The following is a 26,903-nucleotide window of genomic DNA, read 5'->3' on the forward strand; positions in this document are numbered from 1 at the left end:
TACGTATATTTTTTTCCTTTTTATTATTTTTTACCATGTAAAGCTTGTACATTTGGCCTGTGAGTTGATTCTATACCTATTAAGTACGTCTCGTCACTAGAAAGTGCCACATGCGCCCTTTATTCACTTAATTTTTTTCCGTTCACGTTATACCACTTTGACTATTGATTAATGTTATTAATGTTTTGTTGATGCGCATCTCCCCATTATAGTTTTTTTTTTTGTGTGAGCTTGTAAATCTGAGTCTGACATATATATATATATATATATATCTAGTTCACCGTACGTCAGGGGGCCGCGAAAATTTTAAGCGCAGTTAAATGTTTGAGGAGGTTTCTTTGTGTGCCTCACTCTGTTTGCATTTTCTGGTGGTGCCTTCACCGTACATGTTTTTTTGATCTTATCTACGTGCCACACTCTTATTTTGTCGCCTCTTTGTGATTTAACGTTTTTGTTTATAGAGTATATAGCTATTATTTCACACAGGCCCTCGTATTGCGAATCATATTAACCTTTCGATGGCTCTTTCAGCATGTAAACTATTTCTCCCTTTAAGAAATATCTTATATTCAGTTTGGTAAGTTTTGTAACAATCTTTGGTCTGTTGGTAAGATTACTAGGGTATTCGTGTAGAACACCGCTGCTAGTCTAATATCTTTGAATATTTCCTCAAAGGTATCGACAAAATATTCCCACTCAATTAGATTAAAGATCGCTAGGTCCCTTACAATTCCAATCGTTTTTATTTAATTTGCTACTATAACCTCTTTAACTGCTTTAATACACTTTTTGATGTTAGATATAAGCACCGTTTCTTCAAAATGCTCTTTCGTATACATCTTTTTTGGTCTATTATTTAAGTTTCTCCTACGCTTTTCTCTTCGTTGATCATGCGTGTTGAATTAATGCATCCTCTCTCATGCAGTGTGTATATAACCTCTGTGTTAGGTACTTCCTCTGTTATTGTCATAAACGCTAGATCGTCTAACTACTTAAATGTATGGCCCTTAATCCTATTCAATTTTTGTGGTAGGGGTATCTTTCCCTTCTGTTGGTACCTATGGTGGCCTTTCTGTTAGTAGGCGAGTGCTGTACACTCTATATTCTCACATTGATAGTGAGTGTATGATTGAGTTGGCTTTGTTTTCGTTTTCTGTTTCGCATAGCACGTAATTCAACTCCTTGGCTTGCTCTATTTCTTCCTCTACTGTACTTTCGTCGCTGTCGTCATTGCTACTCGATTGTCCATTCTCTCTCCGTTTTTCCGTATGCTTTCTTGTGTCCGCTGCTCTTCCGAAAGTATTAGAGGCGTTTAATGTGCATTCTGACCTACACCTTCTAGATGTGAATGGCAAAATTTACCGTATGTCGTAGCAATATAAAAGGTGTAAATATAACTTTCAATGGTTAATGCGAAATACACACAAATGTTTCTCTTAAATTCTTGAGAGAACAGAAAAGTGCAATTGCTGTTACTGTACATTGTCTATGACTCCAAAATTTCTTTTGTTTCTTTCGGCTCTCTGCATTTTTGCAACAAATTAGAGTTGCACAGAATTGTTTGTTACTCTTCGGTTGAGATGTCGAGTTCGTATCACCATATAAGGCTGAGAAACAAACAGTTTCCAGGTGGATCAGATGGTAGTTCTGATATTTTTGTCAGGATGCTACCAGGTTGTGCGCATTTGCAAGTTTTCCTTTTCGTTTTGTCCTTTAAATAATCTAGCTACTTATCTTCGGGTGCAACTTCTAAGTGCCCATTGCATTCGTTTCGTGTCGCGCTCTTATTTTTCGCAGACTGGATAATATTTCCCTCGTCATGGGTGTTTTTATTTACGCCTGCTGACGTGTTTCATGCTGTTTTGCCTGTCGTTCTTATTTTAGTTGGTTCCCACATATCCATCGTTATTCTCAGTCTGCCTTCTACATCTCACTTTTTAATTTCAATTATTACTGAAGCCCGTAACTCATTGGACCTTCCCTCTAATAAAGCATGTATGTTCGGCTGTTCTTGTTTATCTGTTAAAAATTCTTTTGCTTGTTTGATGATTCCATCCTTTCCTTCTGTATAAGTTTCCTGTTCTTCTGTAATTAATATTTCATTTTTACTTGTAGTGTTATGTAATGGTGTGTGACAGTTAGCTATTATTATTTACTCTGATGGGTTCGTTGTCAGTTGTGTAGTTGAAAAATACGGTTTCTGTCTATGCAGAATGTCAAGTTGTCGTTTGCGTGCCTTTCGTAATTTCTATTTTTGTTCTTATATTGCTAGTGTGCTTGTGGTGGTTATACCTTTTTGAAAGTCTGTCTCTTTCTTAATAAAGCCTAATTTTTCGTTTGCTGTTCCCTGTAATATTAATTCTCCTTGCTCTGCAACTTCTCGTACTTTCCACTCGTTTCGATCTTTTGGTGCTTGTAGCGGCGGTGAACTTTTTTTGTAAGGCTTCTCTGATTCAGAGTCTGCATTGCCGTTATCTTGACCTACTTTGCTCATATCTGAACCTTTTCTACTATTTTGACCGTGATACCGTGATTTCTTTCGTATTGTACCGTTCGAGTTTTCTGAGTCGATGCCATGGTTTTTTATTTTTTTCGGATTGCCTTGGATTCTCTCCTTACGAGTTACCTGTATTTTAAATATGGCTGTTCGAGATTCACTTTCCTCTTTTGTAGTACTGGGTTTCAGGATAATGCGTTGGGTGGTCTGTTGTTTACGCCTGGGAGGTATATAACTTTGGACCTATAGGCCCTTGGTTCCAATTTGCGTCGGTTATAATGAATGTCTGGTTTTTTAGATGAATGAAAGTGCTTGAGTGGCTCGTGGTCTGTAACCACCGTAAACTTGCGTCCGTATAAATACGGTCTAAATTACTCTCTTGTAAATACAATTGCTTATGGTTCCGTGTCGTATGTCGGGTAGCGAAATTCGCTTTCTTTAAGACAGCAAGACGCGTACTCGCACAATCTATCTTTTCCGATCTCTCCCTGACTAAGAATCGCTCTGATCTTGTAGTCTGATACGTCTGTCATGACGATTAAAGGTTCTTTCAAGTCTGGGACAATGAGTACAGGCCCACTTCACAGTGTGTCTACGAGATTTTTAAACCCCTGCTCCTCTTAGTCGCCTCATTCAAAGGAAGTGCTTGCTTTTAGGAGACTTAATATAGACTGGGAAATTCGTACATAATTTCTGATTAACCGCCTATAGTAACCATCGAATCTTAAAAAGTGTTTTTCTTTTTTTACGTTCGATGGTCGAGGGTAATTTCTAGCTGCCTTAAGTTTCTTTAGGTCAGTCATTATGTGTTTATTGCCGATAATATTGACCTAGCACTTTTGCTTCTTTTTTTAAAAATTGGCATTTCTTAGGTTTAATAGTCATTATGTCGTTGAGATACACGTCTATTTTATGGCCATGTAATCCCTCGAGTGCTAGTGCGATAGCCCTTACAAATAAATAGGGCGAGTCTTTGCACCCCATTGGCATCCTTTTCTATAGGTAGTGCTCATCTGGGCCCGAAAATGCCGTTTTATGTGCATCATCCTCGTTTATTTCTACTTGAAAGAATCTTGATTTGAGGTCCACTACCGTGATGTACCGTGCTAACGCTAGATTCTGTAATATTTCGCACTAAAATGGTAGTGGTTCATATGAACTCACTGTCACTTTGTTTAGTCGTCGAAAATATGTGACTACTCTCACCCTGTTTTCGTTTTTCGCCTCGGTTGTTTTGCCACTATCCAGTTATTTGAGCTATACGGGAAGGTGAAGGGTTTATTTATCCCTTGTTCAAGCATTTTCTCTATTTCGATTTTTATTTAATCTCCTTTTGCTGAAGAATATTTGAATCTTTTCGCCACGATGAGTTAATTCGAACTTGTTATATAATTCAATGCTCTATCAGGTGTGTTGTCTTGAGAGGCTCACTGCCGAGGCCAAATACATAAGGGTTTGACTTGATCAAATTTCTTACATGCTATTTATATTCATGGTTGCAACCGGCTGTTCCTACGGGTTGCATTATCTTATCTTTTCGTCGTTGTTTCTTTAACTCTTTTTCGTCTTTCGTAAAATTTTCAGTTTTTGCCTTATCATCACCTATTTTTTTATTAAATAACCTTATTACCGCTTTTCCCAAGCAAAGCTTTTGACATTTTTTCCAAATAATATTCCTTCTTTTAACCGTTTGATCTAGCCATTTTTTGCATCATTTCCACTTTTTTTACTCACGCATGAATGATTTGTTATAGTCTTGCAGGTATTCTCAAATACTCTGGCTTTAACAGTGGTATTGCTACATCATTTTTTTCAATCATATGTTCAGCGGCGCTTATCTGGCTCTGGTACCGCTTAAAAGTATCTTACCCTATGACTTCTTCCGCGCAAATTGGGAGGTCATGGGGGACTATATGTAATGTATACTCTAATCCGTGCAACCATGCCTGTACTATGCCCATTGTTTTGCGTGCTTCGTGAGTTACGCCAGTTATAGCTACTCGATATCTTCTGTCTATTAGCATGTCTGTGTTGAGAAAGTTTTCCTTCATAATCGAAATCTCTGTGCCTGTATTTGTATGAAAAGTCGCCTTTTCATTTTTTTTCAACTGTCCCCGTCACTGGACCGATGGTGGCATATGCTCCGTACCCGTGAGTTTTATAGTTATTTTGGAAAGCTGCTCTATTTATTTGTTATACTCTGGAAGCTTAAATTTGACCTCCTCTACACGTGTGTCTGGCGCTTTCATCTGATAACTCTTTTTGCGAGCCCACCTGCCTTTCGTCGTGCATCTGCCCCCCGTTGTGTAGGAGTATCGTCCTACTCTACTTTATTATGTTCTATTCTTCCCTGCCCTAAGTCAGTAATTGGGCTGTTGTAGAGCGTTTTGTTTTCTACTATTTCTAGTTCTGTTTTCTGCGGCCTCTTTCTCGCACATTCTTCTTCACCGTACCCGCTATTATCTGTTTTTTTCTCTAGTTCATGTTCGATGTTTGGGGACCACGCCAAACATCTTGCGAGTTTTAGGCTGTGCGTGCGTCTTTTCTGTTGTCAGGGTTGTTTGCGCCATTATCGTACTGCTGTGAGCCCCTATCCTGTGGTAGCCCATATCTAACTGAATCCCTATTATAGCCGTCCCTGCTGTCTTGATTTTTATAGTTGTTTTCATAACGGTTGAATGTTCACCCGTTATTGTTAAGATACGGGTCACTGTAGCCACGGTTTATGTTATAATTACTGCCTGTGAGATTGTAGTTATTATACCTGTTATTGTTATCTTTCTTGTCATTGTTATTGTTATTTTTATGAGTGTAATTGTTATTTCCACTTTTATAATTATCATTTTACTTATTGTAATTGTTGTTTCTATTGTTGTAATTGTTATTTCTGTTATTGTAGTGGTTATTCCTGTTGTAGTAGTTATTATTCCTGTTATGAGGCTTCTTTGGGCCATTGTTATAGCCCCTGTTATAATTATTATCATCATAGTTGTGAGGATTATCATTTCCGTTCCTGTAATTATAGGCGTTTTTATTGGTATTGGTGTTATCTGCAGGTTAGTTATGCTCCTCGTTTTGCTGTCGCTCCTCTTTCTCCCTGTCTTGCTTACGTAAGTGGCAGTCTTTTGCATAGTGTTACGGTCTCTGACAATAATTGCAGTTTCCCTTTGGTTCTCTACCATTATATCTTAGCGTTTTTCTGTCATTCATCACCACTAGCAGTTTTCGGCATTCTTTTACTGAATGTCCGGTTCGGCCGTTACACTATACACAGCGTTTTACGTTTGCTGACACTGCTTCTTGTGCCTCATTGGTGATTTCTGTTGTTTTTTCCTTTATACTGGATAGATTTACTAGTAGCCTTTATTTGGTTTCTGCTTTATGGTGTGTGGGCAGTACACTTACTGGTATTGCATGCCGTAAACTAAGGTTATTTTCTATTTTCAGCTCTTCTACAGTTGCGTCGCAGAGGGTCCTCGGGATTAAACATGTAATTTTACATTTTTTCGTTGGGTGCAAGCCATATGTATATTGTTTAACCACCTCTGCCTCTTTTTTTCAGAACCTGCTTCTGAATAAGGAGGAGGCTTGGATTCGAATTATGTAGCATCGTCAACCTGTTATAAACTACTTGTACTCTTCCACCGTAGTCCTTTATCGATTCCTGGTTTTGCTGTCTTATTATCTTCAGCTGTGCCATCAGTGTGTTTGAACTATTTATGCCACCATATCTTCTCGAAGTCTGGGCGCGAAATTTTCAGCCGGTTTTTGTTTTAGTCTGCTCACAAGTGTGCTAAGAAAAAATAATTTATTTTCTGGAGCAACCCTTTGCGCAGTCATCCTTACCATCCTTTCGAATAGTGCCAGATTGATTGGGTCTTCATTAAAGAACGGGATGTTGCTTGCCATATGACTGAGCGTGGGCAGTATGTTTAGTTGCGCGTTCTGCGGTATGCGTGGGTGGTTATGGTTGTTAGTAGCCTCCAAGTATTCTGTGTGTTGGGCCCTGGTTGGTGCTGTATCACCCCATTTTCTATCCCTATTCACCTCAGAATCGACTCGATTTGCGTGATTATTATTTGGCGTTGATACTGTTGCTGTAAACGCAACTTCCTTTATTCTTCGAATTTTATCGCTCATGTCTTTTATTTTGTCCAGTAGCTGTTGATTTCGCGAGTTTCTTCTTCCGGAGTTTTCTGGCTCTTTATATTTGTAGGAGTTTGCAACGAAATTCTGCCACTCTGGTCTCTCTGTCATGTTCCATTGTGTCAAGGGTAAGTTTGCCCCTTTTATTTCTGCAGCTCTTATGGTATTTTCCCTGATGACTCTTTTGCTGAAACCTCCCACTTCTTCGTTTGTAAGATCAATATTCCCCCAATTGTCACGAAATTCGTCCTGGGCTCTGTGCTCGTCAGTGGCGAATCTTAAACGATTCATGTAGCAACGTTACGTGACGTGTCCACTCTCTCTGCATGTTTTAGCCTAGCTTTCATCGTGGTGAACAGGCTTATTACTTTTGCTTTAGTATCCTTATCCAGGGTGTCAAGTATTCCACACCTTTTTGTTTCTATTTCTAGTTCCAGCATTTGTTGTCTTGTGTTTGTTTATTCTTCTCTGTTAACTATATTGCCTATGTCAGTTCTGTCGTCATTCATTATTTCCCCGTTATTCACGACGTTGCAGTTAGTTCCCTAGGAGAGTGGCATGTTTTCTGTATATGTAGCTTGGGCCTTGCTTAATGTCTCTCTCTACTTACATGACACACTCGGGCTCTATTTGAAAAATTTAGCTTGACCTGAGTCAGTATATATAGATCTAGTATAGTGTAAATGCGTATGTTTGTTGTATTGGAAAAGAAAATGCATAGGATCCCTCTTACTAGCTCTCACTACGTTATATGTTAGGCTTGGATCCTAATATTTGATCCCTTTCATTTCCACCTAGCTGTGGAGTTTGAGAGAGAACAAGCGAGTGAGAGAGTTTCCCTACTTTTCGTGCTTGATCCGATTTATGACACTTATCCTGTCTCTTAAGACGCTGTTCTCTCTACCCTCTGGTCTCTGCTGTTTCCTGTTCTTGACCGACTTGTTGAATCTTCATGTTTTGACTCACCTATATTATTCCTGGTTCTAGTATTCTTTACCACATTGATCGTCTTTTCAGCAGAAAGATTTACTAGCCCAATACGTCTAAGTCTATTCTTTTGCGTTATTCATTTACGTTTTAGGAAAAAAAAGACATACTAGAAGGGGAAGCGAACGGAATAACAGATCTATGTATGTATACATGTATATGTACATCAGAACTAAATATATATTCTCGCGGCATTGCTCTATGTGTGCTTCTCGGCGAAATTTTTTTTTCAATTGAGTGCAATGTAAGAAAAAAAAATTCCGACTCTTACCAAACCCCACACTTAGCACCAAAACTGTTACGTAGGGAAGATATTGGTAAGGAGGTGCGTCACGAGAATGACCAACACTTGTTATTTCAAAGACCTTTATTGAAGATACCATAAATATAGGCCAGGTAGTGCGTGTGTTTTCTTCGAAGGCTCATCGTGTGCTCCACCGATAGACTCTCTCCTTGCTCACGCTTTTCTTCTCTTGATCCTAAGGCCCCTCGTTATGAGATTTAAGGAGAGGGAGCGTGGAGACTCACTGATACTTCTATACGTTACAATATCTTTTTGTATGAAAATTTAAGTTAGTGACAAATGATATGTAACACGGTGCTCCCAATTATACTCCATGTTAAAAAAAAAGATAAGAAACTTTTCCAAAAAAAAAAAAAAACTTTTAAACCAGTTCTTGTAATGCAAGAAATGTTAAACTCAAATAGTTTTTCTTAGTATAGGAGAACTCATAATGTACCTGACAAAGATACATTCAAAATAAATAATTTAAAGCAAAAAAAATTGGAGTAGATAGTTGTATTGCTGTACCATACACTGAATTCCTTGTATTAAAGAGTAATGTTGAAGAGCACAAAAATTTTACATCACATATGATAAAATTGTGGTTCAGAAAAACATTGTCAAACATTTTCTTTTATATAACATTTTTAAGAATATGGAGGATGACTCGGAGAAGAGAGAATACTGATACTTAGCAAAATCAAAAATTTAAGATGACTATTTTAAAGCACTCCATGAATTTTTGTTGAGTGGCTTAAGAGTATACTTTTTATTTTTATTTCAAGAAAGTGACATAGCTTCCAGGTTAATAAGCCTCAACAAGTTAGTTATTATTGTTTACGACTTTTTTTAAGATGAACAATTACTTGTTTTATAAAAGTATTATAGGTTGCAGTTCTGCAAAATTTATACGATACTATCAGGTTTCCATGAAGGATCATAAGTAACCATAATGTTGTAATATTGAGAGACTTTTGGGGCTTATCTATTTGGTAGACCATTATTTTTTTTATTTCATTGTCTTTTTTTTTCTACCAGGTTACCACGACAGCCTATTGGCCTAGTCGTCGGGACCAGCCACTCAGCACCTATGTGTAGGGGTGTATTGCCACATCTATTTCCAACCCTTTTTACTGATATAATACCTGAATCCATGGGCACAGTGTGAGTATCTCCGGTGGAACACCTTGCCAGTTAAGCTGACACTCTCTGCACCAATAGTGCATCAGATCCACTTGCCACTGTGTAGCCTGTCCCCGGAGAGGACTCTAGATTCGAGGACGTTCACTCCTCGTTGGTTAAGCCGGCGCTCTCTGCTGAAGCATTGGATCTAGGCTTATCAGCATCCCAGGAGAAGCCCCATGTTTTAGGGACCACTCCTCGCCGGTAAGGCCAGCGACCCCGGCCCAACGCCTGGCATCAGATCCGCTAATCCCTACCTATAGCCCTAACACTGCTTCGCATTCACCAAAAACCTGTGGGGCAAGGAAAAAACCCTAAAATTACTCTGAAGGAAAATTCCTCGGAAAAATGTGCCTGGAAACAGCTGAGGTTACATGGACACTTTTCTCGATAAAAAGAGTTTTTGAAAAAATCTGCATTCACCGGGAATCGAGCCCATGACCCCTAGAACCGCGTTGTATCAGTAACAAGCACGCTTACCACTGAGCCAATGCCGCTCCCATGGTAGACCGTTATTATGAATATCTAAGGCTGAATTTATATAGGCAAGAATTAATGGAAGGACTAAAATAATAGTTTGCATATGGAGAAGTTTCGTCTTGTCATTCCTATGCTGATTCCATTGGGTTTTGTACCTACGCAAGACATTTTATGTCACTTATATGCATAAGTAGATACAATTTATAAGATTTCCACCTGTTTATGAATTCTTTAAAATAAGCCACATTGGTAGAGGAATCTGAAGACAAAGAGGGTCATGTCACACAATATTACTATTCTATAGCCCGACATTGTAGAATCAATGTAATGTCGTAATGCAGTGAACAGTAGGCAAGAACATTTAAAAAAAATTGCAAAACAGAGTACATATTGCCATAGGCAGAAATCTACCAACCTTTAACATGTTTTCGTGAACTTAAAAAAAAAATACGTAGAAGCGGAGATAATCATTGATTCTGTTTTAGAGGCTATCTAGTACAGTTGGGTTAAACAATGTGGAAGATCAAGACCCAAAGCCCATAAGAAAGGAATAGCGTATCTTCGCAGGAACGTCTGGATATAATGCATATATAATGCATATGCATAATGGAATAACAATAAAAATAAGCTGTAAATTGTTGAAGTAATTTTGCAAACTTGTTACAGACTGAATTCCATTATCAGTAGATGTTATCCCTATCATCACAGATGATACAAAAGTATGCGTCTAAAAGTAATTATGAAACATTGAAGCCTAACCTTTACTTCTCAATCTCCTGTCAGTTTAGTAAGGATTATGGACACTCTAACAACACTTAACTTTGGCCTCTTCTTAAAAATTAAAAATGCTTAATCCAAATTTAAGAAGTTTGGTGCTTCCAAGATAACGAGAGATCAACCTGTGTCCGGGCTTAAACAAGTTAAAAATGTTTTTGAGCGGGCTAAGGTAATAGATTTTAATAAATCATCCACATAACTTAGATGCCCACTACATCTGTTTTACTAACAAGATGTTTACAAATTGTAAGGATAAGTATAACTCTGTTGTCGGGGAGCTTCAGGATTATTTGTTCAATCTTTCTAGTATAAAAGTTAACTCTCCTGTATCTACGAACACATTACCTGCTCACAACACTTTTAAGAGTTACGTTTCGGTGCCTTCTATAGATCTTCGAGTTTTTAATGGTAAAGTCTGATTACGTTATTTGCCACAAAAAGCATCATACACTGATGCATTTAAGTGACTCTGATAAAACAGTTCAGAAACATAGTGGTTCTACTAAAGGAGCCAACTAAAGTTCTAACCGCTCTCAAGATTCCGTTGTCAAGGGTGGTTCGTGCCTTAATATTGATGTGATCAGTTTTCTCAGTCTTACTAAGACGCCTAAGGTCTCAATAGAACAGGCATGCTTCTTCATGCGTCAGCTCATTTCATCATTATTAATGATTCAATAAGAAAGGGTAAGGCCAGTCAACCAACGCTTCTTCTTCTAAGCTAGGTTGGCTTCTATCTGGTCCTGTTAGTGTGCCATTGATTTTTAAATCAAACAATCCAGTGACGTTGCATGTTTCTGCACAATCAGATCTATTCATAGTTCAGTGTATGTCACTGTTTTATGTCATGGCAAGATCAGTGCACTGATTTGTATTCAGAACAAGAGAGTGATTTGGATCGTGCTGATAAGGAGTTAAGAAAAATATGACAGGCCCAAGGCCAGTCTAGTACTTTTTCTGAAATCTTATTATTGTCAAGGACTTAATGGCTCTTTAATCCTCCGTCTGCACCATAGTTTTGGGGTGTAGGGGAGTCTGCTGTTAAGTCCACTAAGTTCCACCTAAGACACATTAGTGGTAACCAAGTTCTTACCTTTATTGAATTTTTGACTCTCTTCTGCCAAACAGAGTCCTGTCTGCATTACTGACCCTTGTGCTCTGTGACAGAATGTTCCTAATGATATGAACCTTCTCTCTCCTGCTCATTTATTAACATTGAGACCCTCTTACTGTATGCCAGAACTAGACGTTTCTTTGAATAAAATATCTCCCTTGCACCCTTGAAAAATTATTACACCGTTTGAGTAGTTTGAGTACACATGCAAGTAGGATATAGTGTTTTCATTCAGAATGAGTTGATAACACCTGGGACGTATAGCCATAGCTTCTTGGTGAGATATTTAAGATTTAAAAAGACCTAATACTTTTTGTTAGAGTAGTCAGCGTTAAAATAAGTACCTCTTCTCTAGCAAGACTTAGCAGTTTATCAAAATATTTTTTTTATCGAACAATAAGAATGTAAGTAGACAAATAATTTACATTGAAACCTACTACAATTTAATTACCAATGTTGTTGTTAAGGCACAATTATATAAACTGCACTTTATGTTCTACATAGTGACTTATAACCTATACATTTCTCTTTTTATTGATGTTTAAATACTCTTACTTCTGTCCATCAACTTGTGGGTTGTGTATAACATCACTATTTTTAGTTTCAAGTTATGAATATTGTGATTAGAACTTCACGCGTAGAACTGGAATGTAATTGGCACAAAGAGTCCTGCCTGACCATAAGTTACTTAGATCAAGACCTATATTATCTTAATTCCGTATCTACTGTGCAGTCAGTCTGCTCGCTCGCGCGTAAAAGTAAGCAGCGTTGTACTACTCTCACCCCTTTTTTGTATCTTTTACACATACTACTTATAACTATTGGGTTTCCTTTGACGTTGTTATTCAGTACCAATTTTATAACTCATAATCATTATCTAACCTATTTAGCTCTCTACATTATACCCCTGTGATTAAATCACTGTTTTTTGTTAAAAAGAAGACGTTAAGTCTCGGTGAGTGGTACTCATTTATTAAGTTAAGTTTTTGTATCCTCCTGCTCTCGTATTCATTCAGTCCCTGTCAGGCTACTTAACATATTCTTTAAATACAATCCATCGTTTAGCATTAAATAAATATAATTAAATCACTTATTCAACTGACACACAACTTTTATGGTCCATTAAATTATGTAATGTGAACAACGAAGTGACAAATAATAACAAAACGAGCAAAATTTTTTCAGATGAAAAAATAACTTTACAGAATCAAGACTTAAAAGCAATTTAAGCATAAATATGTGTGAAAGAGCCGCAAAATACATAATAACCTAATAAGAGTAATGCACTAAAATAATTTATAAGCAGACTTTCCTTACTTTTGTACACAAGGAAAAGGTACAATTTACTTATTCTACTTACTTTCGTTTTTTTTTTTTACAACGTTTTGCATTAAGGTGCCTTTTTAATAGGAGGTCCTTCTACTGACTTGCTCTGATGTCTTTATCGGTGGCAGATAGCAAGACAGCAACCGAACAGAGACATTATTAGAATGTAATATTGTATGGGAATCAATTATTACGCAGATGCAGGAACTCTTAACTCTTACACCACAAACTATCTATACCACCTAAAAATATTTTACCGTAGAGTAAATCAAGCGCTCAATGGTAGGCAATCAGACGGCAGACACCAACAGATACAACGAGACAGTAAAATTTGGAGACTCATTTGAATATACTAAAGTTTCAAGTAGCGAAGAAAAGTAAATAACAATAATAGAAATGTATTTAAAAAAATAATAATATCTATTAGAAATTTAGTGATCAGTCACTAATGTCACAATAAAATCCATCCACACGAAAACAGTATATGCATTATACTGTTATTTATTAATTGAACTTTGCATAAAATAATTACAAAAACACGAGTAACAATAATGACGTTGATAATAAGATTATCCGTTGGTTATAATATTAACAATAATTTCAATGATAAGTTAAATAATGGTAATACTTTAACCCTCAACATCATTACCAATAAATATAAAATTAAGAATTGTAATAATAGAAGGCTTAGGCGATAGAAATTATTTTTTTTTTGTAACTCGTCATCACCTGAAGGGCTCAGACATGGCCATTTTGATACTATATAATGTAATTAGCCATACTTTGGTTAGTTGACGGTAGGTGAAACAGTAAGTAAATTGGTGGATTTTTTAAAGCTAAAATCCCATTATAAAAAAAAACCTCTTTTTCCATAAAAATTTTTGTCCAGAGTAGGATTAAAATCCCTGCCATCAAAATCTGTAAGCAGACACACTACCGACAAAGCCATCATGTAACTAGAAATGATATTTATAAGTATGATAAGTATAATTTATACACAATGTAAGACCAAACAAACGCAGTTGCTCCAATGTAAGCTTATGTACCTTAAAACAAGCCTTATGTATTCATTGTTAACAGTAAAAAAAATTGTTCTATTATAATCACTTGAATAATCTTCTAATGTATAAATACGAAAAACAGAAAAAACTGTGCATAAAAATAAGTTATCTAATATTAGTAGCACTTAAGAAAATTTAAAAATTCACACAATACGTTGTTAACGTTATTACACGCATACTTCTCTAACGTAAAAGTACAAGCCAAGAAGGAAACCGTCATTGAGGGTAACGACGTTGCAGCTTTAGATGTGTTACATATAATATGCATGACGCATTTGTCACAGTTATAACACTACAAAAACTGCATCATAACAGGTAAGACTATAAAGAGAGGCCTCATGAGGTCAGCTGGGCAGCTACGTAACTGTCAGGAGAAGTTGCAGTTATGTTCTGCAGTTACATGTAAGTTTAGGAATCACGAGCAAAATTAGGCTTGACACGCATATTTGCGCTTTCCTCACTGAAATATAATAAATGAAAGTTGTAATTTAATCAAACATCTTCTATATTATAAACAACTTAAGTCACAGAAAGCTAATACTGGTTATGATTCTTTTATTCTTTCAAATTATACATCTCGAAGCAGCAATAAATGTATAGTTAAATTTGAGTAGTATAAGTACTGACTTTTAAATTTAAGAGTACTAATAAGTAGTTTTATGAATCATCATTCAATAATAACAACAATTGTTATACTTGTTCTTTACTCACATAACCCCACCATATTTTTCAAGGTAGATTCCACGAAAAAATGATAAAAATAAGAGTTAAAGTGGTTTATTCGTAGCTGATTAGTTGTATTTAAGAAATGTTTAATCATTATCTTTTTTCATAAGAATTGAATTATAGTTGAATGTTTTATTTTTGAGAAGGTAAGAGTCTGACTACAATTATATTATTAGTAATAGTGATAAAAGTAATGATAGTAATATAAGTAGAAGTAGCAATAGTGGTGACAGCATTAGTGATTTTAGTTAAGATGCGTATGTTGAGCCTCGAACAATGACATTTTTAAAGAAATTATTTAGAAATTACGAAGATTTCTGAACGATTATGTATTTTACAGAAAACTGATGTAACATTTGAACTTGTTGAAGAGCTACAAATGAAGACTAAAGAATTTTTACAACCAAACCCAACTGCAAGAGCAAAAATGGCTGCCGTTAAAGGAATAAGCAAACTAAGTGGTCAAGCTAAAGCTTCAACATATCCTCAACCAGAGGGTATCTTAGCTGATTGCATGTTACTGTATGGGAAAAAAATGGGAGATGACAGCGTTTTCGGTAATATTTAATGTACATCATACATAATTGATATTAATAATTGTAGTTTGTAGTAATGTTGTAACATAGTATTATTAATTTTACATAATAAAACTATATTTTAATTAGAAAAGTGGCAGACAAAATCCTCTTTTAGTAGGTTCAAAGCATATTTCGTTCGATTATAGATTCTGAAGCACGTAATGTACACTCAGTTGAACTCTGATCTGTCCCGGACCCTATTTCGGAGCTATGGATGAAGTACTGTTCAATAATAGGGTCCAGGACAGAACAAAGTTCCACTGACTGTACATCTACACTGTCAGTGTAATAGAAATTTATGAGTCTTCCTTTGTTTAAGGCTAAAGCAAATCAGCTGATCTTGAAAGCCTTTCATGCTTTGGTCCCATACTAAGCCAATGAAACTGCAACAAAAGTTTTCGAGATTGTTGATGTATAAGCTTATAACTACAACAGCTGAGTCATTGAGATCCTATCTCATGATAAAAAAAGCACTTGTTTGTTTTATATTATTTTGGATAAGAAACTACTTTTTCTTTTATATTTTGAATGACAAATTTCATATGTTATTTTTGTATATTATTTAAATACCGCAATTATTTAAAAAAAAGTAGAATACATTAGAAACTAAATTACTATTTTCCTCAAGAGAAATGACAAGATAAAAATATCATGCTGTCAAATATTTTACTGGGTGCTAATATTCATACAATTTTTTTTTTTTTTTTTTTGTAATCCATTTGTTTTATTTTTTTAGAGCTATTATGATTCAAAGCTTAAGTGTAACGTGGCTAAACTATCGTTGATAAAACTACTAATAATTTTTTCCCATTCCTTCAGAATTGCCCATGTTAATTTAAAAAACATTTAAAGCCGGGAACAACGTGCGTCTGAAAAGAAGTAAGTCATCTGTGAGGTCACTTGTAGCTGCTGTACTAAGACAGAACATGACTCATGAACATGCCAGCTGGTCAATAGATATATGGTCTATAGATAGAGATATATGCTGAATTAATAGCTAATAAAACAGTTTTTTTATCCAAGTTAATGAAATAAGCTTCAGAAACCAGTTAATGCAAAAATTTAGCTGGGAACAGTGATACTGATCAATAAGAATGAACTTTTAAATAATTTAGAACCAAACATGTAGACTAAGTTACAATGAAAATATAGTCAAGTTAAGTAATGAAAAAAAACACCTTCATTTTAACTTCATGAGACCTTTAATAGGCAAGAGCTACATCTGATTGTATTAACTATGGTAAATCCTGCAGAACAATATGATTATCTGGTTTGAACCCTTCATTTTTCAGAGGCACGATTTTCTGAGTTATTTCATTTATTACGCTATTGATTTCGTAAACCATCTGCTATAGCCTTATTATGAAACTTCATTATTTTGCTACTTTTTTAATGCGTAAAGGAGGAGGGGAATATCAAGCCAGCTATTGTTCTTTTCTCATCCTTGCTCAGAGACGTCTAGAGAGAGTCCGTACAGCTACCTCCAACATAGGTGACAGAATTTACTCTCTGATGACTAGCTATGAAAAATGAGTTGACCAAAAGTCTACTAAACATCCTGAGTTATTTTTGCAGCTGCATAATTATTTAAAACTGCCTGTAAATCAAATTATGTAAACAATTGAGACAAGCAGTTGGTTCATCAAAGGCGAAATACTGTTATTATTTTTATTATGAGTATAATCTTTATAATTATTTCTACTATTATTTCTGTTGTTATTGTTGTTATTATTATTACAATAAATTTTATTGCAATTGGAATTATTATTATAATTACTATAATTATTATTATTTATACTTTAAAATGTTGATTATTATAATAATTCTAACAAGTAATATCATTTTTAATAATACTATTATTACTATTATTACTAGGATTATTACTAATATTATTATTATTGTTATTATTATTATTATTATTTTTAGTATCATTGCTTTTATAACTATTACTAAAAATTTTGTTACACCATTAACAATGTGAGTGATGTAATCCAGCCACCAAGGTAGCTGTTAGTTAACCCAATTCATTAAATCTCATTAATGTGTCGTAACGCCTTGATAGCTTATTTAACCAAGCAATTACTGAAAATGTTAACCACTCTTTTTGCAAAAGGTTTTATCAAAAAAGTGAATGGCGCGCAGCCCTAGTAAATATTAGTAAAATTTTATCTCACTGTTGCTATCAAGTTATGATGAAAAATCTGTAAAATCTGAATGTAAAAGGAAAAGGAAGGATATGAGGAAATAAATTACCTTCGCTTCTCTTGACGCATATGGGAGAGCAACCCACCTGAGGAAATGCCAATTTTTGAGTGGCTAAACTAGAGCAGCACTATCCATTTAGATTTTTGGCTACTGTCTTTTACTCAAGCCAGTGCGTGATTCGCTACTCTTAATGAAAGGGCCTCGATGCCCCCCCCCCCAAAATAAAAACAGTTCACAGTCACCCCTCGAATGGTGGACTCGGTAGTTAGAGTCTGACTCTGCTACCTCATGGTTCACCACGAGGCAAGATTATCATTTTTTCTCAAATGGTACTGGTAACCTCTAGATCGTGAATTAAAGTACACTGCGATTTTTACGTAAACACGAGAGTGTACACCACGACTCTAAATAGTAATGGTAACTTCCGATGCGTCGCCAGTGTTTTTGTCTTTTCGTTAACACTAGAGTATGCACTACCGCTTTAAATAGTCATGGCAGCTCTAGGTAGAGAATTGAAATATACCGCATACACTACATAAGCACTAGAGTATGCACCACCACTTTGAATACAGTAGTAGTTTTAGATACAATACACTTGTTTAAATATAATTTTGGTTCCTATGTCGAACGCTGAGGAATGCACTGAAGCTCAAAAAGACAATAGTTACTTCTATGCAACTCCAAACGGTTGAAATCCCTGCTTCTCCGATTAAAAAGTATTTGTGCCCCCTTCGCTCTGATCTGTAAGGGCAGTATAACGGACAAGTCGAGAAACAAAGGAACAATTACTCTTCCACGAGACCTTCATAGTTCCTTAACCCCATGTGTTGTCAATACGCTTCGTCAATAAAGGCAATTTTGGTACTACTTTAAGTTTATTTTTATCATTTTATAACTTCAATTTGTTGTTTAGGAAAAGATCTGGTAATATTAAAATAGGATTCATTTTATTAGAGCGGCACTGTACGTGTTAACTTTCTTTTACCATTAATTAGTTTTTGCAATGTATGAAGTATAGAATAACTCTTACAAACAATTAACAATATGAGCCCTAAGGTGACCAGTTTTTTTTATTAAAAAAAATGTTACCCACGACCCCTATCATAAGGAAAGACTTCTACTTTTGTTATCTTAAAAGACTTTGTTTATTCACACAAACAGTAAGAATTTCACATGCTACTTTTAGATATCTTTACTTTAAGGAAACAACTATTAAATGATTTAATACTTCAGTCTTAAATAAATAAACCAGTGCACAAGTGTGGATTGCTAAAACGAGTGTAGGAAAGATAAATCACTGGCTTTATTTGCTTGTTTGTGGCTGGCGTAGAATCTGATTTATTAAAATCACTTATGGTCGAAAGTTATCAACATCTAGACTTCTTTGAGTCATGAGACCATTATTTTTTTTAAATGCTTTTGAACGTCAAAGGACACGTGGATTCATGCAACTTTTACATTCAGAAGTATAACTACAATAATTAAAGGAGCCTTTCCATGTTTTCAGTCCGAAGAAGAATGCTTTTTAGAAATGCAGAGATTCGTAAATAACTACTTTGTATGATAAAAATCATGTTACACTATCATAACATGAATTAAGTCTTTCTTAAAGAAGTATACAACTAAATTACGTTTCGATCTTTCAAATTCACCCTTATATAAAATAAAGGTACAGCTTAAAAAATCCGCTTACAATTGACCACCAAGTTAAACAATAGTGTAGAAACATGCTTGATCCTACGCTCTAGAGACAGATTTGAACAAATTTTTTTTTTTAAGATAATAAAATTGCAAGAAACTTAAATACCAAATTTTCAATTGAAACAAATTAGTGGCTATAATCATTGTAAATCCAAGATATTTAACTGCAATTGTGCTAAGCTAGAAAAAAAGCTTATAGAAGCAAAAATTTAATAGTAGAGAATTGGGAGGAGCTTATCACTTGATACCAATACGTAAGGTTGAATATGAAAAAACAAAGGTCTTTTGTAGTAAGATCCTCATTCATCAAATCTTTGACTTTGTGGCTTATTGACTGTCATGAAAAAGGTAAAATTAATAAAAACTGTTTTCTGTATATTATAAACGGTGAAGATGAATTGTTGCCGGTATTGAACGTGATTCTTGAAATGAAAACTTTATTACCAGATTTTTTACCAATTATTGTTTCTGCTTCTAAACTGTATTTAAATAATGTTATTGTACGTAGTCTAATGCCATTGCATAATCCATCAAAAATACTCAAGTTTCTTATCAACATAATAATAATAGCATCTACTTTTAAACTATAAAACATGCGGTGACAATCCTTTATGTGTATTATTTAGAATTTCTATAGGAAAATTGATATTTATGTTTCAATTAGTGCAATCACTACCTTTACATTTTGCACAATGTATACTGTAATAAGTATGTCCTTTTCCTTTAATAAAATTCAAAATTTTATAATTTCAAATCTACGAAATCGTTATGAGTTGTTAGAATAACTTTTTTTAGGCAGCTATTTATACGATCTCCATGAATTCACTTACAAACGTCATCAGTTTTCCATCTCTGTGGAATTTCAAAAGACTTTATGGTTCCATTTTCAATGTCCAAAATAAAAATGAAAATTTTAAATCTGTACTTTGCACATTCTTTTTAATTTCATGATTTTGAAGTGTTTCCATAAAAATTAATACTTTATACTTTTACTAATTATAGAACTTTTACACTTATGCTATATCACTGGAAGTATTTGACTAAAATTGCCTCTTAAAATAAATAATTTTCCACCAAATGAAATATTATTATTTCATAAATGTTTTAAAGTCTTATTCACTATTTCCAAATCTTTTTTAGGAATTGCTAAAGCTTTGTCTCGAATGATTACATTTACTTCTCATAAATTTTTTTATTAGTTTTGTATTCTAAAAAAGAACTTTCAATGTTATTTAAATCTACTGTCATAAGAATGTTCATCTGCAAACTTAACATTAAAGTCTTCGCTTAATATTACAGAAACATCTTTTAATGTTTTCACGTAATCTTTTGTCGAGTATTGTAGGAATATTTTTGGTGTTGGTCAATAATTTTGAAATATTTTAAACAATGCTCTGAAAGTTTTGTTACATAATCATATAATTGTTACGGTGGCGCACCATTAGAGTTGCAGCTTCATTAATTGATGAAGCTCAGCAGCGATTAGTACGATGAATACTTATGGTTGACCCTTTGAGGGTCTTGCCGTTTTCTTTTTTCTGTTGATTTTTGGAGGTTGATTAACTATTTCTTTAACACTTCGTTATCGTGATTAGAAAATGTGCAGAAGTTACTCCTGATAATTTTTTGTAGAGACTCATTAAGCACTCAGGCAATACATCAATTATTTGTATGATTTAGTTACCCCTACTCAAACGTATAGCACTATAATATAAAAGAAAAAAACTCTGTTTGCTACGCACATTAACTCTAGCACTCTCTTCTCCATCCTCTCTGCTACTGTTGTATACCTTCACCTTGCTTCCCATCTCATTAACGCCACACTAATGGCTTTTGCTCTCTTCTAACGATCCAGCGCCAGGTAACAGCAGCTAAGCTTCCAGCTTCCAGATTTCTCACTATCTGACAAAGAAGATCCTATATAGATGCAGGAAAATTTTTTTTTTTTTTATAAAAGCGAATATAATACTAATTGATGATTTTGTTTCCTTCGTAAAACCGTCTTATGCGCATAAAAGAGATTTTTCCTTAAAAATTGAGGTGTTATGATTCAATTTATATGAAGATTACTGTTCAATCACGTTCGTAATAGTAACTCAAGAGATGAGATACTTTTGTAATGAACGATATTGCTCACAATTATTGATGAGTGAGTGTTAATCAGATTACTAACTGGTGAAATATGCCAACAAAGAAATACATAATTAAAAGTGTGCTCTGATGTTGTATTAAAAAATCTTTTTTTTCAGAAGGCACCTAATTGTCTGTCAATGCCATTAAAACCATAAATATTTGCACAGAACGTAGTATCTTCGCATACTATATCAGATAAAAAACAAAAATATCATTCTACGATCCATAGACGCAAAGGTATCAGTGATTTTTCTACCTCAAGTAGTTTTCAGCTCGTGAAATCGGATTTCCTATGAGCCACATACAAGAAGCTACTGAGCTGAGTATCAATGCTTTTCACCATCGTTTTCACGAGTTGAGTAAGAATTTCATACCTTTTTACTGGGGTTTTCATTGAAAAGATCCTTTTTATAAGCGTAAATAAGAAATGTCGTAAGATCCAATACAAGCGAATAAATTATTTCTGCTTCTTGAAATCGTACGTCAACTTGCTTGTTTATTTAAAAAACAAACTCAAATTTTTTTCTAATGAAAAAAATCTAGTAAAAGTACTACCTACATTAGTGATGGCATTGAATTTGCTGTTATGTATTTTTTTAAAGCAAATTTTAGTTGAAATTGATTTCCTAGAAAAAAATATCTCACGCTTATTTCTTAAGAAACAAAACGAGCCTTTTTTCGATACCATCAGATCTCTCTCAAAGCAAATAGTTGTACTTTAATGATTAGTTTTTAGGCTATAATTGAATTTTGAAAATTAACTCTTACGTCTTAACACCAAAATATACAACTTAAGGCCTTTGAAAAAACAGATAAACTGACTCTTACATTAGTTTTTATGCTAATGGGCTTCTTTTTTTTGCAGTCTGTTACCAAATTTCCACGTACATAAAATAAGTTGTAAATCTATTGGTATAAGGTATTTTTTAAGGTTTAAGGTAATTTTACCTATCCATTTAATGTCATGTAATGGGGTGTAGAGTTCATTACCGTACGAAAGTTTGTATTCCAAGTAAATACTGCAAATCAAATTAAATTATTCCTTTCATAATATTTTTCTAGTTAAGTTTATACAAAGTTAGATGAAGCAGCATAACTTTTGTCCAACAATAAGTTCGTTTAAAGATTCTATGCTAAAGCACTAAAGTAGTTTATTATTAATAGCTTATTACGTCACAGTGAAAGAACGGCATTCCTTTCAAAATGTGTATTAGCCAAAAGAAGAAGAAGGTTTATATTTTACCTAGAAGTTGATGTCGTACTTTTATACCGCATTGCGTACACGCTTTTTCACCTTGTAGGTACTTTAAGTACCAAAATAAGGTGTAGTACTAATGCATTAGTAGTGATCATTAATCTAAGAAAGAGTTCAGGGACTCTTATTAGTATTTGTAAGATATCTTGTGTCAGCTTGTGTCAATTAATATATTTATGTGGTGTTTTTGACTGATCATACATAATTTAATATGGGTAATAGATGAAATTAGCTAAACTCTATCTAAAAATTGATTCAATTTTTTTTTATAATACATTATGCAAGCATGTTTACAATACTTTTTCGTACATGTATATTTAAAAGTTAGAAAAAAAAATTAAAGAAAAGGAATTCAGTATGTTTCGTTTTTGACCACTTGCTAAACTCTTCTGTACAGCGAATACGCTGTAATAATAATACTAATAAGTAAAATATTACTAAGTAGTAGTAGTGAAATATTACTAATAAGTTGAATACGAATACAACTGATAATGGTTTATCACGCACTTGCTCATTGTGCGTCTGCAAGATTGATACAGTGTGTCAAGATGAGTTATAGAGCAGAAGCATAATATTACCAGATAGCTTGTATCAGCTTACATGAATCAATACATGAATTTAGATTTTTGTTGATTGTTACCTGTAATTTTGTATAAGTTGTTATGTAAAACTACCTGATATCGATACTGATGAGTTCAGCTAGTGGCCAAGAACGAAACAATCTTAACTATTCGTCTCTTATTCTTTTTTTTTAAATAAACAGATTTTAATTCAAGAACACTAAATTAAAAATTGACATGATTTAATACTGTTTTTCTGGCAATAACTTACATTCTTTCTTTGTAACTACTCTCAACACACTGCATCAACTCCGCAGACGTACAATAAGCAAGCTCATGAAGAGCATCCGTCAATTGTGTTTGTCTGTAGCCAAGATCACTAGCGCGCCATACTGATGAGTTCAGCTAGTGGTTAAAAACAAAATGAGTTTAAACTCTTTTCTTAAATTTTTTTTTTCTAATTTAAAAATATATGTGAAGAAAAAGGTTTTGTACAGATGCATGCACTATGTATTACAATAATAAACTATTCAAGCAATTATGAAGTAAAACTTAGGTAGTTTCACTTCATAACTTGTGTTATTTCACAGATCATTATCAAGAGAATGTTAAATTAATGTATAAGTTAACACAATGCTGATACAAGCTTTCTGGCAATTACTTGTATTTTTTTCTTTAGCTTGTCCTAACATAGTGTATTAATCTTGCAGATACATAATCGGGAAGCATTTTTATACATAGTCAATTTTTGATAGCTAATACCAAAATATTACCTGGCATACCCAAATTTTTTTTCGATATTATTGAAAAGCTTATGATTTATTCTTTCAATTCCTAATTTAATACAAAGAGTTAAGGTATATTTTGGAAAATATTGCAATATTTTTTATTAATATTGTATGGCTTTCCTTAAGAGCCCAAGTTAAACATGAATTTTTAAGAGATCTGTTTTGCAAACATTGATTGGCAACACATCTTCCAATTTTTAGAGGTGATTCAGTTCATATTTAAGTATGATTCCTACAAGTTACGTTGATACTTAAGATATTTCAATTTCGTAATGAGCCACCTTAAGTGATTTAATATTAACAAAAAAATGTGCTTACTAATTAGCTTGTATACTTTCTTTTACTCATCCAAATTCAAACGACTGTGCATATAAGATCTTTTCGTTTATTCATTCCATCCAAAACTTTAACCTTCAATCTCAGTACCCTGGTAGAACAACGATTTCAGATATATTTGAATGGTTTCTATTAAGCATACTTTAATAGTAAAGCTCTCATTTGTAGTATTAATGACCATGACGTAACCATTGCTGTTTTAGCTTTGCATTTTATTTTCTTTTAAAGAAAAGTCATCATGCTTTATTTTTACACGTGTAAAATTATACTTGGCATGGTAAGTGTCAACTAAGGTAGAAAATGCGAGGACCGAATCATTCAAGCAAGCAGAGTGCGTCATTTAACATATTACGACAGTCTTATAGTTTATTGCCGTATACGTTTGTAATGGGAAAAAGATTGATCAATAAATTAATGTTTATTTTTACACACCATAATTTAAAAATACTAAAATAAAGTACAAATTTCAATGATGTGTACAGTATTTTTGTATAAAAATAGTTTGATTTGTAACGTATGTCTTTAAAACAGTTGTTATTATACCTTGTTACAGATCATGTTAAAAGATAGATTTGAAACTCAAATATTTCAAAAATGAGTACCAAAACGTCAACCTGAAAAATTGTTACGTTTTATAGAACCCAACTCTGAGGATATGTGACAGATGTCCAAATAAGTAAAATAACGTGAAAAAATCAACTACCAAATGGATACACCTACATTCAAGTTATATTATTCACTATACTGACGATTAAAAATAAAAAAAAGTCCATCAAAAAATTTTTCATACTTTTTTCACGAATGCAACTTTTGCGGAAAATTACTGCAAATTGTAAAATAATTGTTTTTGCATGACTCATCTAATATAGTCAACAACTCACAGTTTCGATTCTACTAACTTCACTAATAAAGAATATTCCAATTGTATACTATTTGCTAGAGCACTAATATTTTTACAAAATTTAAATATTTGAAGATTATTATATTAACTTTGACCTACATCTAATGGTATGTTTCTAGTTTAATAAATTTAATGAACTATAGCGTCTACTAATATTTTCATACGAATTGTCGATGCTCGGATGACTTGCATACGCTCTTAAAAAAACAGAATAAAATTGTGACCCATCATTTTCAGAATGTTACTTTTGTAACGAAATTCTATTTTGGCTCACGCATTTGAGTATGAAAATCATTTACTTATAAGTTTAGTAGACATCAGAAATTCCAGACGATTTCAGAAGGTACGTATTTATCGTATTGAATTGTAAAAATAAATTAACTAATAATTTTTCTTTTCTCCCCATTTCTTTGGAATTTTTTATGTGGATTCGAAAGCATTTAGAGCAAAACTAACGTGCATCTGAAAAGAGGTTAATTACCTGGAAGTTTGCTTGTAGCTGCAGCACAATGGTCAACTATAATTGATGCACATGCGCGCTAGCCTACAATAACCGGAAATAGGTTAATCATATTATTCTATACACAAATAACTGAAAACATTTTTGGAAAAAGCCAAAAAACGCAAAAGCTTAACTAGGAACAGCTGCACTGAAATGGAATATTAAATGCTAGAGTAACTTCAATACATACGGATTAAAATCAAGCGAAAATGATATTAAACGCTAGAATTGTTACACATATTTAAGATGCAGAAAACTCGTACATGCCGCACTAGTAGCAAACAACAGTATTACATAACCGATTAAAGTATTAACTACGAAAACTTAATGGAGCAACTTTATTAACTTTCAAAGGATTATCTGATTTTTACCGTTCATGTTCGCAGGCGCATGGCTTACTGAGTAACCCATTTTTATTGCGTTACCGATTTTATAAACCATATGTAAAAGCCTAATTTTTAATCTAGTTAAATTTTGTTACTTTTTCAAATGTAATGAAAAACGAGAAAGTCATAGCCCTTTCCCTTTTTTCTGACTCAGAGATGTCGAGAGAGAGTCTGTACTCCTGCTTCCAACATGGGTAAAAAAACTTCTGATTCGGCAGGGCACTACGAGCCGATTTCGTCTTTAACAACAAGCAGTGAAAAACATGTTGCCCACAATTCTACCCAAAATTCTAATTTATTTTTGCAACATTCTGATCAGTCAAAACTACTCCTTAACCTTATTACGTTAACTCGTGGCAGGTGAAGTACTTTTGTCCTCGTCATTATTGTTGCCATAATAACTATTATTTTTCTTATTATTCTTATATTACTATTATTATTATTATTATATTATAATTATTATTATGACTATTATTATATTATTATTATTATTATTGTATTATTATTATTGTTATTATTATTACTACTCCTACTACTACTACTACTACTACTACTACTACTACTACTACTACTACTACTACTACTACTACTACTACTACTACAGCTACTACTACTACTACTACTACTACTACTACTACTACTACTAATACTACTACTACTACTACTACAGCTACTACTACTACTACTACTACTACTACTACTACTACTCCCAGCGTGGCGGGAGTTTTGCTAGTTTCTCCATACCGGGCGCTTCCCCAGGTGGCGGATATGGGTACCATCTTAAGATCTGAGGTGACGACGGGCAGTTGGGGCGATTATTTGCGGTGGCGGTGGGGGGCGTGGATGGACAGGCATGGGTGGCGTTGGTGTGTGTGTCTGTATCTTTGTGGTCGTGAGCCTTGTGCTCTCTGTCTTCATTAATGTAGATGCATGGGCTGCTGCTGCTTGTGCTTTTTGCTCTTTGCTTTTTGCTGCCACCGTA

General features: G+C 34.0%; 1 protein-coding gene across 1 annotated transcript in view; it reads left to right on the forward strand.

Moving 5' to 3' along the window:
- EndoA (SH3 domain containing GRB2 like, endophilin-A) overlaps nt 1-26,903 on the forward strand; it is a 730,848-nt gene that overhangs the window by 262,153 nt on the left and 441,792 nt on the right. Inside the window, exon 4 of the mRNA XM_089594978.1 lies at nt 14,917-15,133. Coding sequence (XP_089451104.1) covers nt 14,917-15,133 — 217 coding nt within the window. The remainder of the gene's footprint in view (nt 1-14,916; nt 15,134-26,903) is intronic.

This window comes from Copidosoma floridanum, unplaced genomic scaffold (assembly GCF_036245765.1).
Source record: "Copidosoma floridanum isolate Cflo_tuat_1 unplaced genomic scaffold, Cflo_Japanese_pri ptg000022l, whole genome shotgun sequence".
NCBI classification, from domain to species: Eukaryota; Metazoa; Arthropoda; class Insecta; order Hymenoptera; family Encyrtidae; genus Copidosoma; species Copidosoma floridanum.